At 35.4% G+C, this 17738-nt stretch overlaps 1 protein-coding gene across 1 annotated transcript in view; it reads right to left on the reverse strand.

The window, feature by feature from the left end:
- Positions 1-455: 455 nt before the first annotated feature.
- The window catches only part of SEC24D (SEC24 homolog D, COPII coat complex component), a 55052-nt gene continuing 37769 nt past the window's right edge, over positions 456-17738 (reverse strand). The window contains exons 13-22 of the mRNA XM_070948218.1: positions 14875-14991; positions 12246-12416; positions 9858-9954; positions 9115-9260; positions 7357-7495; positions 6723-6841; positions 4456-4635; positions 3303-3494; positions 1735-1824; positions 456-1576 (exon numbers count right to left, since the gene is read on the reverse strand). Of these exons, the coding sequence (XP_070804319.1) occupies positions 1436-1576; positions 1735-1824; positions 3303-3494; positions 4456-4635; positions 6723-6841; positions 7357-7495; positions 9115-9260; positions 9858-9954; positions 12246-12416; positions 14875-14991 (1392 nt within the window). The 3' untranslated portion in view covers positions 456-1435. The remainder of the gene's footprint in view (positions 1577-1734; positions 1825-3302; positions 3495-4455; positions 4636-6722; positions 6842-7356; positions 7496-9114; positions 9261-9857; positions 9955-12245; positions 12417-14874; positions 14992-17738) is intronic.

Below are 17738 nucleotides of genomic sequence, written 5' to 3' on the forward strand. Positions count from 1 at the left end.
TAACGTGGTGGTGGCTTCGCCATTGACTGTGCTTGTCAGAAAGTTGCAAAAGGTGATCACATGACCCCAGGATACTGCAATAGTCATAAATACATGTCAGTTGCCAAGCATCTGAATTTTGATCACATGACCAGGGGAATGCTACAATGGTGGTATGTAAGTGTAACTAAAAAACAGTGTCACTTTTTTCATAACTTCCAGCAGTCACTAAACAAATGGTTGTAAATCAAAACACTATATAATGGCTTAATAAAATGTGAACGCAGCATTAATCCCCAGATCACGTGATTCCCAAAATGACAGTATAAAACCTGAAAAAAACTGGTCTAATAATTCTAAAGCCGTTAAAAGAGTTGTATATAAACATGTGGTTTTAGTCAAATAAAGAACTTTTATTTTAGGAATAAAGTTAACAATAGTATCTTTCAAGTAATAGTAAATTTTCCAGGTCTGGGAAGTTAATATGTTGAACAGGTTTAAATGTTAATTTACTGCAATAATTATCCTTTAGGTAAATTCCAGTAATAGCAATTGCTACTTTACTTTTTGCAAGGCATTAAATTTTGCTATGACCTAAACAAAACTATTCCAAATTCCTTAATACTGTCTCATAGAGAAAGTGTTACAATTCAGTTGTGACTCATGTACAGTAACAGGAGTTTGGAGTATGTTAAACAAATCTTCGGCAGAAAGGCCATGTGAATATGTTGAGATTGCATCTGGACATGGTCAACACAAAAATATTTTTTTTGTCCTAAATACAAATTGCATGTAAAAGAATTAAATCCCCCCCACCCCCACAAATGACTTCATTCCTCTTTCCCCTTATCAACCCAAGAAATAATTAGTTTTAAAAATATTTACAAAATCAACAGGGGATTGGGAGGCACAGATAGGCCAGCTATTTCCGGAGAGCCACAATTTCCATGGCCCCAATCTTTGGATGTTTTGCTGGGGCTGAATAGTCCACTATTTTGAACTGTCACCGCACCACAGCATGCAAAATAATAAAAAGTACATTAAATTAAATGTAAGCTAGGAGGGAAAAAAGTTATTGGGTCAAAATGTACAGTAAAAAGGACCAAAAATTATATGAGTAATACAAATCATATATAACAGGGCTTAATGCTTTGCAGTTTATTAAAATGTGTGAAATGAGAATTGCATGTTTTACACAGATTCCAGGATTTCAAACCTTGCCATTAGAAAACTTCCTTTTAAAGAAGGATAAAGGCTCTCCCATAGGAGTTATACCTGAGCAAATATTTGCCTACTTTACATAATTATAGATGGCTACATTATTATGAAACAAAGCACTAATCTACAAAATTAGAAACTGTACAATAAGGTAGCAATATAAAGCACCTTGTGATGGTGGTTGGCCATTCTTGAATAGGTTCCGAACAAATGCACAGAGAACAAACATCAAAATCCATTAGTTGAGAAGCTGACATATTTCTTTATGAACGCAACATAAGAAGTCCACATAAGAAGCTCCTCCGTAGATGTTCTTGTCTTCAATTAAAAACTGCTTGAAAATCATCTCTGGTTGCTCTCGTTGCTTCACAATCAGAATCTTTAAAAAATAGTTTAAGAATTAACGAAACGTACAAATGCTGCTTTGAATCTTATTTCTCAGCTTAATTAAAGAGCAAAAAATGTTAAGGTTATTAAAATGTTTTCAAAGGAGGGAATTAGGCAATCATAAGAGCAACGTTTTAAGTAATCTTTTACCTTCATGGAATAAGGCGTTCTGCTTTGGAGCTGATCTATTATGGACCTCAGTTTTGAAGAATAGGGATTATCCAGTTCTGGAAGACGTGACTACATGTAATGAATAAATACACATACAGACTTAGCACACATGAAAATTGCTATTCTGGAAAAACAAAGATTGTATGCCGTATGGATATTTGCAATGGATTTGAAAGGCTAAAAGTTGTTGACTTGTACAATGAAACAAGCAAATTATTTGGTACAGAAAAAATGTCCTTAAAATTCTCTGTGAATGTAATTTCATTGACAAATTCATCAAGATGATTGATAAATATTTTATTCGTGATCAAAGATGAAATAAATTACAAGGAAGATTTGGAAGCTAAAATAGAATTTCATCAAAACAACTATTCAATAGGATCTATTGGCTGATAGGACAATATTCGCATACAATTTGACACAGCCATTAATAAAGGTATTATTAGATCAATGTGCCAGGCCAGATAAAAAGGCAAATATAAGACAGATGTCAACAAACAGAAGCAAGTTCAGTGGAAGGTTACCAAGATAATGAAGGAACTGGAAACCAAGTCCTATGAGCATCGTTAAAGGGTTGTTTATCATGCAGATAAGAAGGCTAAGAGAAGATATGATAGCTGTCTTCAGATATCTAAAGAGTCACACAGAGAACTGAATGGCTTTGTTCCCTTTACCTAGGATGCAGCTGTTTGAAATATACAGGGGATTTGTTTCAGGTTAGTTATAAGCAATTTCCTCACATTAATAGATGTCAACCAGTAGGACAAATATCCTTATGAAGTGATATACTTCCCTTTGCTGGAATATTCAGAGGTTGGATACTAGCTATCTGTCTAGAATGTTTCAGCAGCTCTTGCAATAAGCAGGTGATAGGACTAGGCAATCTTTGAGGTCCCTTCCAACCCTTATGATTCTATAAAACTTTTTTAAAAATGGAATGATAATGATATGCATCCAATTCACATTACTTTCAGCACTGTAATTTGTGTGCTTTATTCTGAAAACTTACCTATACATTAATCAATCCTGGCATATTGCATCTTTGCAATTCAGACTAGTTTCAGGGAGAAGGTAGTAGAGGCTTTGTTTTTGGAAATCAATAGACTTGCAAAATAACTTAGGTATAGAAACCTACCCACTTTTTCTGTGCCTGTTTCTACACATCTGCATTTTCATCTTTATAAAGGAGCAATGTGCTCGGCCTTATTATTATTTTGGGGCATGTGGAACAAGATGGGGCTCCTCTTGCTGTCTTACCTGATTTCCAGCTCCATTGTGTTTCTTGCCATTGTGTGCAGGGAAACAAGTTGTACCATAAAAAAACACTTCTCACGAGTTCAATCAATTAATTCCAACTTCTTGAATTTCCACCCCTTCACTAGGTCTTATTTTCGCGGGGGGGGGGAGGGGGGGGCTTATTTTAGCACATGCACTCAAAAGCCCGGTTGGGCTTATTATCCAGGGAGGTCTTATTTTTGGAGAAGCAGGGTACATATTAAAAATAAGCATTCAACTGCTCTTTCTCAAATACATAAGATTATACTCACAGCCTCTGTGTTGACGTGTGCAAAGGAAGGCACATTAAATATCCCTTGGATAAGATCTGGTGGGGCACTGACTCCAAGCCATAGAAACACATGTAGAGAATTTGCCAATAGGAATACTCCTCCTTCAGAGAGACGTTCTTCTGAGCAGCGAACAGCAGGAGGAATTGTGTCTTTACTTACATCCATGGAATGCTGTGGAATAAAATTTAAGTTCTTAAGATTCACTGCATGTTTTTTTTTAAAAAAAATCTGAATAACTATGAGAGTAAATTTGATGTGATTTAAAGCATGAGGGTCAAAAACAGGAAACCATGAGTTCTAATCCTGCCTTATACACAGAACTGGCTGGATGCCTTTAGGCCACTTAATCTCTCAGCCCTAGGAAGCAGGCAATGGCACACCAATTACATTCTATGGACTTGTCCAGATAGTTCATTGAACTGAACTTTCCTTTTCCTAATAAGCTTGGATACATAGATTCTGAATCAAAGAAATGATGACTATACCTCTATGAATTTAGGAGACAGTGTTTCTAAAGTTTCTGCATTTTCAAATTCCACATTATGACCACAATGCCAGATGACTATTCCTACATTGGCATATTCTACATCTACATATTATGTGGTATATACAAAGAGTAATGCTTTAGGCACAAAAATAAGTGCAATATTCTTAAGATTAACAAATTTTGCAAAATAATTTATTTTTAGATGAAAATATACCTGCAATTATCAGTTTCAGGTTTATGCAAGGGGACCAATTGGAAAAGTTGCTCTGATTTTTCTCTACTCAACAGTCCTGGACAATATTACACTACTATTGTCTGTCTGTTTTTGCCACTGGTAGGGGGTGGGAGGGTCACCAACTACTTGCCTATTGGCAATAGCTTCAAATTAATTCAGAGGAAAGTGTGATTGGCAACATGAACTGTGCTTCATCAGTACCATGATGCTATCTTACTTATATTGGCTTTTTACAATCTCTGCGGGCTGAAGGAATTTAATGGTAGAACCACTAACTCAGACCAGATGGACTGACTAGTATCCGCAAGACTATGTTAGAGGTAGCCTTGTGCCCTAGCCTACCATATTCTCCATGTCGCAGCAACTGCCCTGTGATATTGCCCAATAGCTGCTGATAGCAAAATACTTACAATTGGCAAAAGCTGTGGGTAGAATAAAAGTTGGGTGTTAGCAACATCCATTGACATGACCAGCTGTCTATGAAAAGTTCTTTCATCCGTGGGAATCTCTGACTTGCCCAACAGCACACAGCTTTTCAGAAGGCTATTCATGTAGACAGGAAGTACCTTCATTGAATCAGGAAGAATAAGCTGAAAAAGAAGAAAAGGCATCAGCTAAAATATCTTGCCATTCATGTACTCCAAGTTTTCTCCAGCAGAATTTGCTTCTGATTAGTTCCACAATCAACTGCTTTTGTCTGACAGATTTCTATAAACAAATGGAAGTTTAATTTAAATGGTTTTCCTGTCTTCAAATGTCACAACTTGGTTTATACTTCAATCCATAAATCAGTGTTATGAGAAAAAGTATATTCAATAATTAAAATAAAACAAATACGAAAACCTCTGAAAATATATACAATTTCTGATTTGTTTTCTCCTAAATATTCTTATTTTGTATCTATAATATAAAGGTGATATCTGCTTTTTGGTATCATATGCATACATTACAAATCAGGGATCACATGATTTAGGACTTGATCTAGCCTGCCCAATCAAAACTGCTCTTATGATCCGATCTTGGTAATTACAAAAGGATAAATTTATCAAGTGATTTGAGCCTGAATCTTTCTAATTTTCAAAAGTTGTACTTTTTTAAAAATACAGAAGTATAAGCTAAAAATTGAAGTTCAGTTATAAGACAATAAAATATTTTTATTTTATGAAAGAACATTATGTTAGCCATATGCCATACAAAGCAAAAATTGTTCTGAGATTTATATACTAAATTGCATGTAGTTAAAAACTGCATTGCATTATTTATAGCACAATGACATTTAGAGATTATCTTATCCTGCACATACAGAGATGCCAAGACTGTTGAAGGCCAAGATTTTAAGCAAGCAGTTCCTACAAAATCCAATGAAAATGCAGCACAACTGTGTAGCACATACGGGAATGATAAATCAACATTTAGATCTTTCCTCATAGTCAGCCTGGGTTAATAATGACCATAAAAGGTGCTAGCTAAAGCTGGAAAATAAAGCTTTAACGCTAAATTCTTTGCTGTGCTTCTTCACTGAATAATTAGGCTTTAGGCAAGTACTATTTTTGTATTGTGGTTTATATTACATAATTTACAGTCCTGGCCACAAAAATAATAATTAAGTGAAAATGTGAGCGAGGAAAGATGTTTATTTCAAATTGCAATTTATGTCTTTGCAAGCTTATTAAAAATCAGCATAAGCAAGCATAAATTAACTGTAAATTAGTTAACATCTGGAGAAAACAAAGCACAAAATCTTACAATCTTGACTTAGATTCTAAACATTTTGTTCTTTCAATTGAAAAAAAAAATCCATGAAACACAAACCATCCATATCTACTAGTTTAAAATCAATAACCAGAATAGAGAGGCTCTGGAGGCTGGGGACAGCAAAAAACATCACTTCTTGTCCAATTGGCAGTTGGGAAATGGGCCATTTCAGGCCTCCAGAGGGCCTCCGAGGGGGTGGGGAAGGCTGTTTTCACCTTCCCCAGATGCATAGACAGGATCTGGAGCCAGGTGAGAAAGAGAAATGAACCTACTGGGCCACTGCAAACCAGGAGCAGGGTGGGGGGCTTGCGCACGCATGCGCAGGGTGGGGCGCATAGAATTATGGGTATGGGCACATGTGCACGTGAACCTCCCCCGCCCCCCCTCCTGGCATGCGATGGCAAAAAGGTTAGCCATTACTGCTATAGTCCATCACATCACTTCCCTCTTTGTAGACACATTCCAACATACGTAGCTATCCTATTTAAGACCAAAGAATGAAAATCCTAGAACTAAGAGATCCAAGGATCTGCTAATACTTGGTCTTGCTAGTGTTAAGCCTGAGCCCATTTTCCTCCATTCCAGACCTCAACAGCCTCTTTATTTGCTGAGACAAGACTTGACAGTATCATTCTGAAAATTTAGCACCAGATTCTTAAAATAGAGTTTATATTCTATAATAGATTTCTGCAGCATATCGGCTTACAGTCTCTAAACCAATTTAACTATAGGAAGTGTGGCAGAAGGCTCACTAATGTTCACAAACACCTAGTCTACTTAAAGGAAAAAATAAAATTTGCATATTAAACCCTATGGAGATGCAATATTTCTGAATTTGGTATCACATATTTTTGCTTATATGTTAAAATAAATACCCAAATAATGCTCAAATAAAACTTCTAAAGCTGGAAATATAAAATACCTGGCTCACTGAAGATGGACTAGCACAGTTCTTTCTGTAACATGCCAACATGCGAGCTGTTTGATTCACCAGGATCTCACGAACAGTCTTTAAGGGCTGGCTGAGAATGGCTTTATAAGCTATCATTATATAAAGAAGTGATAAAATATGTTATGTTAACCATTATATCTTTTCACAGGAGAAAAAAAAAATCAGACTTCAGATATTAAAAAAAGTTTCATCTAATTTACCCTTTCTAAACAGAGTATAAAACTTCATATATTAGATTTAAATTATAAACTCTGTGAAAATTATTCACCTTGCATCCATAGTCAACCACAACAAAAAATGCCCAATATTCTTGTTCCAATGCTATCATAGTGACTTAACAATAGTGCTCTATTAATATCACTATGATACATAGAAATTCTGAAGTATGAACTTCATGTATCCAGGAACTTAAATTAGATATATTAAAAGCATTCAGCAACTATTGCCAATTTACATCACTGTCTTGTGACAATTTCTTATATATATATTTGACAGGAATTGATTATTTTGGATTTTTAATACCGTGTGTTTTATCAGATTTTAAATGTCCACTGTCACTTTCCAGCCTCCCTCCCCACTCCCAAATCATGTATTATAAGCTGACCTGATTTTGCAAAGAAGTTTACTAGTGCATCAGTCTCACAGCTCTTGTAGATATCAGCTAACTGGGAACTACAACTGAGTCCAATGTTATGTATGCGCAGTCTTCTTTGACCAGTCATGGATGTGTAAAGGACTGCACACTGCAATGACAAAGTCAAGATGATAGATAACTTAAAATGGTTAAGTTACTTGCATTTTCTACAAAAGTATTTCAACTTGTTTTTAAAACAGTAATTTGAGACACTGACTCAAAAAGTGTAATTTATTTATTTATTATATTTATTTATGCAGCCACCTATCTCACCATTGCAAATTCAAATGGCACACACAAGGTTAAAACCTAGGTTGGCACTGTAACAGAGTAAGATGTGAAATATTACAAGTAGAAAAATTCAGGTAGAGTTTTTTCTTTTGAATATGAGTCCAGATGAACCAAAATAATAGTAACATATTATAATGAGATGGACCAAGAACCATTTTAAGGCAGCATTGCTTAAACTGACTTCCAAGGTACCTCACAGAGGTCTTCTCTAGCCCTACAATTTGACATGCCAGGGACTTACCTATTTCCTTATTCACAAGTACTTTATACTTAAAATTATGTAACTAAAGCCTATGAATTGCAATATTTGTTCATTGATTTTTTGTCATGTAATACGTTTTCCCAGACTTAGAAAATTAAATGTCTCTTTAAAAATTATTATAGATTTTTCTTGACTTACACTCTCTTTCATTTAGTGTACCTGACTCTGTCCTTTATTCCAAAGAAAGGCACTAATCACTTTGGTATGTTGGAGCTTGACATAAGGGCATATTGTACTAAGGAATGGGGCTTTCTTTGCCTAGAATCACTGTTTACCACCCTTACATGAGGATTTCTGATATTTCAAGGTATGTGAATAACTATAATAGTAGCAAAATGTTGAAATAACTTTAGAAATCGCTTATAACCGGCAGGAAAAAAGAAAAGCAGCAGTCTTGACAAATAAGTCTTCATTACCAATTAAGGTTTAGGGTTTAGCTAAATTTTAAAGTAAAGGATGTCTTCATCACTTTTAAAATAAAAAAGCCCATAAACCATAACTATAAAAAAGGCCCACTTACATTTGCTTTCAATGCTGCTGTGTTCCCCTACTATGACAGCAGCTGAAGCAGCAAGTATTGTAAAGATACTAAGAAATAAGCTAAGACAACATGTGCTCATCTGAAGCAGGAGTTTATTGAAGGTGAGTGGGAGTTTCTCTATTGTGATAAAGATTCATAGTCCTGTCGTAAGCAGCTAAGCTTCAGGAAAACAGAAGAGCACTGCATGAACAAAACAGCTAGTTGTGTTAACTGTTGTCAGCAACCCACAATGATCCAATGAAAATTCCAATGCTACATTTGGCATATGTCAATTATGGTAAAGCAGTGGTGGGTTGCTCCCGGTTCAGATCGGTTCTATAGAACCGGTAGTAAAACCGGCAGGAGACTCCGCCCACTGACCCAGATGTCATCAGAAGCAATCTGCGCATGCACAGAAGAGCGCGCGGGCATGATGCGAACCGGTAGTAAAGGTAAGTAGAACCCACCCCTGCAGTAAAGGTAGCCAGAATGATGGCATTTTCGCTGAGGTAAATCACTGCTCATATGTTAGGGAAGTCATATGGCAGCGCAGGTTGTGCAATACTGCCTGTATGTACCAATTATGCATAACGGATCTACAGTAATGGTCATCCAGAAAGACACCAAAGAGGCATGTGACCTAGGAACTTCTTACCTGGATTAAAGCCCCACTATCTTCACTCAATTTATCATCATGCTTGAACTCCACAGTCACAGCTTTGTCACAATCTATTGCTGCCAGTTCAACATCTGTGGTATTGTTCATGTAAATAGCTCCCAGGAAATCTGTTGCTCTAAAACCTAAGTCAGGATTAGAAAAGAGTAAGTTGTACAGTTAATAAAAGCAACCAGCATCATTTTTGTAATAGGTAAAATAGCTGATAGCTTTAAAGGACATATTCCCCTACTCACCCACCCAGTGCCATTCTTAGTACCAGTCTCTATCCTCTTTAATGTGAGAAGTTGATTTGTTAAAAAATAAATACTACAGTCACCTTACTCATAAGAAAATTAACCTGGAACCAGCAAAAAGTCTCATTATTCGTAGCTGAAGCAGCAATCTGGAACCTTACTTTCAAAAAGAAAAGTGTGCTTGAAATAAAGACTGCTGATCATGACGTTTTTTTCAAATGATCCACTATAATTATGCCAACAGTGATGGATTTATTCTGTGCTGTGTAATTGAATGTTTCAGGAAGAAACCTGGGTGGTTTCTCATCTAAAAAACCAAGCCAAATCCAGAATGCATTTGGAAAGATTTGACAGATTTGACAGCGAGGTTTACTAATTCCCAATGCTTCACATTTTGTTCCAGGGGGGGAAAAAAAGACATATTAAAACTATCTCTTAAACAGAGTAAAACAAGCAAATAAAAACCTCTATAGTAATCATTATTACCTGTGCTGGTTCGGACTCTCATAATAGCATCAAAACCCACTTTTTTTTCTATATCCTTTCTCAGGTCATTGAGAAATTGATGGCTGTCAGAATGTATCTAAACAAAAAGAAGAGATTTGGAAAAACTTGACTAAATAATGACTACCACTGGATGGCAGCAGCACAACATAAATTGTTTAAGGATATAGTGCATATGTTAGGAATGAATAGCACTAAATCACTCCTAAATAAATAATTTATTTAGTTAATACTTGCAGGCCTTTCACATTCTCACATGGTCATGCAGATTAAGAGAAAAATCAAACTGCTTGTTATACATAGAGAAAAAAAATACACTATTAGTAAAGAAAACCTATTCTTTTAAAATAGATTGATGAAAATAACATATATTTATTATTATTAAATTATTATTATTATTAAAAAAAACAAGTCAACATTAGAGTAAGCATGTATTTTATGTTAGAAATTTGCTGCATATTATATTCCCAGTTTAATAAAATAATTGTAATTTTTTCATAATTTTACAAGATTATGTTGCGCATTGTCATCATAAACCTAGGGAATGTATAGGAATGCAAAAAAAAAAAAAAAAGGTGTAATATATAATTATTTAACATCAGGAAAAGGACAGAAATGCCAGTAAACATAAATGGTTCCTGGAGGAGTCTAGCACTAATAAGCAAGAGGGACATAATCCATATATTTCTTTATCCTATTTGGAATGGAGAAGAAAATCAGATTAAAATTTTAGTTCCAGTCGTACAGAAGGCTGCAAGACAAAAATTTTATTCACTACTTATAGAAATATGTATTGCATTCTTCTTTATTTGTTCCTATAAGTGCTTGAAATTTCTCCTATTTTTCCACACAACATTGTGAAATAGTTTGGGCACTGACTATGTCCTGTCAAATTTTCAACCCTAATCCTCTGACTGCAGATGAATCTGGACCTTTATCACGTTGGTCCTTGTTCAACACCTTAATTACTGCATCACATTTTCAGAGGTCTTATCATAAGATTTCCCAATGCCCAAACACCACTTTACATTTATCCTACTGTAGGTGAGTTGCTCTCTTGGTAATCTGTACGTCCCATAAGAGTTAGCTTAAATGGTCAGTGCCAAGGACTGTCAGAAGTTAAATAATTCTGCAGCATCTTCATATAGAGGAATTTCAAAGGAAATTGGTAAGCATTTGGGGGAGGGGAGGAAATCCCTTCACTAACAAGATAATTTTATTTTACAAGATTTACATTCTATAGGCCCTAAACCCTTGCCTTTTCAAATTAATAACCTGATGCCAGAATTATTATTGTTTTGTTAGATAGCCCTAATTCTACAATATATTTTGAATATAATAATACTGGAATCTGTGTTTAATCTACATGTAGTTAATTAATTTAGTTCAGTTAACTGGATGGAAGTTATCCCCTGCAGTTATAAAAATTCAGGACAAAGTGGGTGGGCTGTGATTGGGAGTGGGATATGAAGGCTATTATCCTGTGGGAAGCTTTCCAGAACAATATTTTAAGAAGGATTTTAGGACGTCCCCAGCATATTTCTGTGCCTATTGAAGGTGGAAGTTGCATAACCTGCAATCTTGAGCAGAGAATTTGTACTGTATTTTTAAAAAATAGAAACTGATTTCCTATGTATAGATCACTGGGACTACCACATAAGCTTGCTGTTGGCAAATTGTCATCAGGTGACACAATAGTGCTTATGACTCTTTTATCTACTATGCATGCATTTCATTTTCATACATACCATACATACCACCGTACATACATATATACATACAGTACATACAGTTAAAATGCATTGAAATCTTGAAAACCTGGCAAAATCTAATGACATTGCAAGAAAAAATCAGTTTTTGCTACTTACATTTTTTACTTTATTTTTGCAGCTGTTACATAAACCAGATGGTCAAGGCTGACTCCTAATGTAACTCTACTTGCAACTTGACAATAGAAATGAAGGGAAGGGGGAGGAGAATGCTTGAAATATATTGGCAGCTGGGAGGGAGGTGAGGAATTTATGTGAGCTGTTGGCAGCCTGAGAAGCTCCTGATACTTCAAGGCCGTGCGATGGGAACCTTCTGAAGGTGTAGACTGTTTTCCAAAAATAAAAAAAATGTGGACAATGGGTGGACCAAATGGGGAAAAGGGCTGTTTTTTGCACGAAAATCTAACTAACTAACTTCACTTCTTCTGTGCCTATATGAATCTATTGATAAAGTTATACTCTTGGTAAAATAATGTTCCAGGAGTTTCTTTTGCTGCATATGCCAATGGGACGATTGGCTCCATCTACAATATCATCTGAGTGATCTACAGACCTCAGGTTGCAAACTACTGAGACAAAAAAGGAAGCTTTTGTCAGTTACCTGAAAATTATTGTACTTGTACAATGTTCCTCCAGTATGAAAAGTCACAAAGCCCATGGAAGCAATATCTGCATACTGGATTGGGAAAAGAAACAGATTTACACAGCAACCGCTGGCAACACAGTCTTTGGCCAAGGCCTCATAAATATTTGTCTGGGCCTGAAACAGCGTCTGGGGAATATAGAAGAATATAAAATAATTAAGCATTCTAAGTAACCAGCAAACAAAAAAACAAGATGTTGCGAAAAATAAGGAGGCAAACAAAAATATATATGAAATTAAAATATAGTTTTAAGAGCTAAACAATTTTAACAAGCATAAGCATTAACCAAAAAGGCAGTTGCAGGTTTTCTTGACAAGAATATACTATCTATTTCAGATGCTAATCAAATATCTAAATGTATTAAGAAAAATTTAAGTACTTTGCACACAACTATGTTCATTAACGGGAATAAGTAGTCTTCGCTTACCAATGGTTACTAATTCGCTTCGCTTACTAATTTTGTTAACTCTGTTGCTAAGCAATGAGATCGTAAAGTACAATGTTATGTGACTGCAATGATTTACGACTGCAGTTTGGACAGTCCAAGTTGCCATCATAAAGTGAATCCCATGCAGTCACAGCATTCTGCAATCACACAATCGCCATTTGCAACTTCCGGCCAGTTTCTCTATTAACTTTGCTTGTTGGAAGCTGGCAAATGGCAGTTACATGACTGTGAGATGCTGCACTGTTGTAATTGTGAGCTGGTTACCAAGAACCTGAACTGCAACCTAATGACTGCTAGGATGCTGTGACGGGTACAACAATGAGGATCTGTCATAAATCTCCCTCATTCGGTGCCATTGTCACTTTCTTTGCTGAAATGAGTGGATTGTTAAGCGAATATTACCTGTATATATGACTGACACAAATTAATCATTTGAAACAATTTTTTTGTGACACTCAAATGCAACTGAAACTCTTCTGTGAGCAGAAGATGCTGCTGGCTAAGCCCAGAGAAGGTTGAAAGTTCTGCTAAGGTTCCCCATCTCCTAGTAAACTCCTTATTGCCTTCTTGATGAATTCTCCCAGAGAATTCTTAGTATCCCTAAACAACTAACCCTTGCCCTATCTCAAAGGAGGGCAATCATTTTTAATTGAGATAGCTCAGGCAAATGATCCAAACCTTTATATTACTCATTTTACAGTAGGAGTTTTCCACCCAATATTTACTTTCTTCTGCCTCCCAAGCAAAGGTAATTTAAAAAAAGAGAACCTTACATATCAGTGTCCAAACCGACATGGAGATATTGGTTAAAGAATAGATCTTTAAACTGGTTGATTAGGAAAAAAACCCACTTTCCAAGTCAAAAAAATACCAGTCAATGAGTTAGAGGCAATCCCTAAGAAGGGCCTATTCTGGTGCAAGAATTGAACTGTTAGAATCCATGGCCTAATATGGGAGTTTCCCTCATTTGCCATATTATGAAAGGATCTATATATGTTTCCATGTTTTATTTGATCATTAATTGTATGCTACTTTTGGAGTTAGATATCTAAAATTCCTACTACAATGAATAGCTCACTAGGATCTGAATCATAGATTCTTCTATTTCCTCTTAGACTCTAATATATATGCTGTTAGCAGAACTGCAAAGTTGATAGACAAAGCAGTGGAGCTAAGAATTTGTTATATTGAAGGTCATGGTATAATGTAAAGGCGATATATTTATTCGAACATTAATTCTTTGTATTTAACCAGATATGTATTTAATTATTGTATTTTCTTTTATCTATTTTATAAATAGGATTTACATTTTATTTTAAATATGGTTATAAACTAATCAATTATCTATCTCTGTAATTCTCTGTCCGTCCATTTCTCTCTCTCTCTCTCTCTCTCTCTCTCTCTCTCTCTCTCTCTCTCTCGTTATCTAGCTACCTACCTACCTAGCTATCTAGCTATCATCATAGTAAACAGCATACATATAACCTCCTATGCCCAAATAAATAATCCACACTATATCTTAACCTGATAGCCTAGTTCATAAAATGTTGGCCAATGGCTAAATTAATATGACATGCTGAACCACAAATTACTCATCTGCATTTTAATCTACCATAATATTCCCAGCTAAATGAAAAAGCCCAGCACCACCGTAGGAAGTTCTCCAAAATTCTCTTCTTTTTGCTTTTGAAATAATTTCTGCAACTAATTTTATTTGATCAAACTAAATGAAAACTAGTAGAAAAACAATGCAAATTAATTTATATACTTGACAGCAATACATCCTAAAACAGAGTTCAAAAATATTAACAATGCTGGAGGTTCATATCACAGTTGTTAAGCTTTATATTTATTACTACTACCTAACTACTACAGTACAATGCAACATTTATCCAGAGCTATTTTCATAGTTTGTTATCATTGCTAACTGGATGAATTGAATACCTTGGAAGCTTCCCTTGGAGTTTGTGTCAGTGCTATTGAGTCAGAATTCAATAGTGAAACCATCTTGATTGCAACTGTCTCTGCTATACTGAGAATTAAACTGACTATATTATGCTAAATTCTATTTGTATGATTTGTATGATGAAATGCAGAAACACGTTTACTCTTTTATACAGCAAGTTGTAGAATTATACCTTCTCTTTTTCTGTATTGACCAATTTCCTATCATCTCTGTTCTTCAGCTTCCCTGGTGCCTCTGCAGTTGGCAATGAAGAGTGGAAGATAAACAGTTTTCCAGCGCACTCTGCTGCCTGTAACAAAAATAGAAAAAAAGTAAGAAACAAAAATGACCTTTATTCTCCTGCAGATATAAACTTCTGAGATAGAGCCTTATACAGTTCTGTTATTTCAGTATAAACTCTCAGCGACTTTATAAACTAAATAGTCCATTTGTTTATAGTTTGAACTTCATTTGATACCCTAAAACTTCACCTCTACTACCACAAGAAAAAAAAGAAAGAAAAGAAAAGAAAAGATCTAGTATTCACAAAAAATCAACATAGTAGTATCTGGGACATGGATGCAGTTAAAATGTTCTCTCTCTGTGCATCTGTGTGTAGATACATGTGTCTATACATTAACAGGCACACCAGGAAAGCCGAGACTGTCCAGATGCAAAATTTAATTCAGTTAAACTTGAGTGCCTTAGAATGCACTGATGATACTACCTAGTTTGGGTAATGAAACCAGGAGTGGGTTCTAAATTTTTTTTACTGCCAGTTCTGTGGGCGTGGCTTATTTTGTGGGCGAGGCTTGATGGTCATGTGACAATTATTTAGGATTTAGCAGAGATACTGGTCTACCAGGCTTTTAACTGCTTGCAGAGCTGTACCGATCTACACATTTATTTTTTGCAGGCACTGGTCTACCCATTTATTTTTGCAGGCACTGATCTACTCATTTATTTTTGCAGGCACTGGTCTACTCATTTGTTTTCTTTTAACACTGATCAGCTGTAGGGCGGCCCTTTGAAGTCCCACGGCAAGAGTATAAACAGTTTTTTTCCCTCTACCCATCAGCTGGGACTCAGGAGGCAGCAATAGATTAGGGGTGGGGCCAAATAAAAGGTAAGAATAATGCGGGGGTGGGGGGGCACAGGGGGGTGCAGGGGCAAAACCGGTTCGGTGATGTCATATCGTCACCGCTACCGGCTTGGGAGAACCGGGCCGAACCGGAAGGAACCCACCACTGAATGAAACGTCTGCAAAAAAACAACCAACCTCAGAGAGGCCCCAAAGATCTGTCATTTCAACCCTGTGCTGCAAATATTTTCCTTTATTGATTCAGTATAGAACACAGGGTTTACTTGAGCCTGCAAAACCAGTGTGGGTTTATCTTAAAACTGTTAGAGTGGATGTACCAGTTTAAACATCTTTATAATGAAATTAGCTGATGTACATTGCTGTAATAAGTTTATTCAACTGCACTTTACGGGTGCCTGTACAGGCCAGATCAGGGAAGAAAATTAACAAGAGTTAGTGAGACTCTATTGTTGTAAATGTAATAAAAAGTATCTTGAAAGCTTTCCCAATTTTTCCTGTCTTCTCAGTCTTCCTCTGAGTAGTAACTCAGAATTACAGACTTTAAATCAGTTTCTATGCTTCCTACTTTTCCAGGGCTAAGATTTCTTGTACAGTCTCTTTTATCAGTTAATAGCTCTTGAGTTTCTTCACCAATGTTAACTCTGACTCTCTCTACAGATTGCCACACTTGGATTAAATAAAGAAGCAAAATAAATTCACAACATTTGTTTTACTTCAGAAATATTTTCCTAAAGTATCTGGAATACATAGACATATACTATCCATCACTGATTATTAGGGTTTACTTGGTTTTTTCATGTTATTCACAGAGCAATGAAGAAGCCTGTACTTAAAGAAATCTGTATTTATTTAAACATAAATGTCCACTGAATCTTATCAAGGACTGAAATATTGATTGTTTAAATATGAAAAATCCAAAAAATGTATGATGTCATATTTTTGCCTAAATCATGATTACATTCTACTGAGTGTGAATGCAATCTTTCAAAGTACATGGTTCATTGGCTGTCCTTTATAAGTAAATTACATACCAAATAATTATTGGGAATCAAGTTAAATTAGCATTAAAAATACTAAGATTTCATAATCGTTTTACCATAGCACCCAAATCATTCACAATGAAATAGTGAACCACACATGATCCCTAGCGTGAAGATGTATAAAGCATGAAAATGTATAAAGTATAAAGTAATAAAAATGTTTCACGTCAGAAAAACAAAGAAAAAGAGCTATCATGAAATATATATGATCATATATGGGAAAGAAAGCAGTTAAATTTGCATCAATCCTTCTCATATTTGTTAGATTCAATCCTGCATTTGTCACAGAAGAAGTATGATTATTGTGTGTGTTTGTATACACACAGACCATTAATTTATCCACCCGCACATGAATTTCAATAATTTCTTATGAGAGGAAGCCTATCTGATACTTAGTATTTTTATAAGAAGTTTAAATTGTAATTTTTCATTCGACCACCACACCTTTTCAAACAGACCTTATTATTATTATTCAAACATCAATTTCCTCTTCCTGGGAAGATGGTGAAATACAAAAATGCTTGATCATTTGATTTATGTAGCAAAGCATGTGTTACAGAATTTGTTCACAGTTGGCATTGTGAGCAAAAAAACAAAAGAAAATAAATCGAGAGACTAGAAGTCTGCTGAGCCATTGATATCACTTTCATGGTAAATATATACACATACACACCATTCCAGATGGATCCCCTTTGAAGTTATGATGTATTCAGTGTATGGAATTTGGTTTTAATTATCTTGTGTATAAGCATGTTTTGAAAATGGGTGAAGAGAGCTAAACAAGAGATCTGCATACAAATGGCATTAAAAATAAAAGTGATGAGATAAAGTGGAATATAACTGAAGAGAATGCTAGATGGAATATTTTATAGACTCCCTCTTCTTTGTGGCAACCCCTGAGATATTGGAACACTG

This window comes from Pituophis catenifer, unplaced genomic scaffold (assembly GCF_029215685.1).
Source record: "Pituophis catenifer annectens isolate HBS135680 unplaced genomic scaffold, rPitCat1.0.hap2 SCAF_8, whole genome shotgun sequence".
Lineage (NCBI taxonomy): Eukaryota > Metazoa > Chordata > Lepidosauria > Squamata > Colubridae > Pituophis > Pituophis catenifer.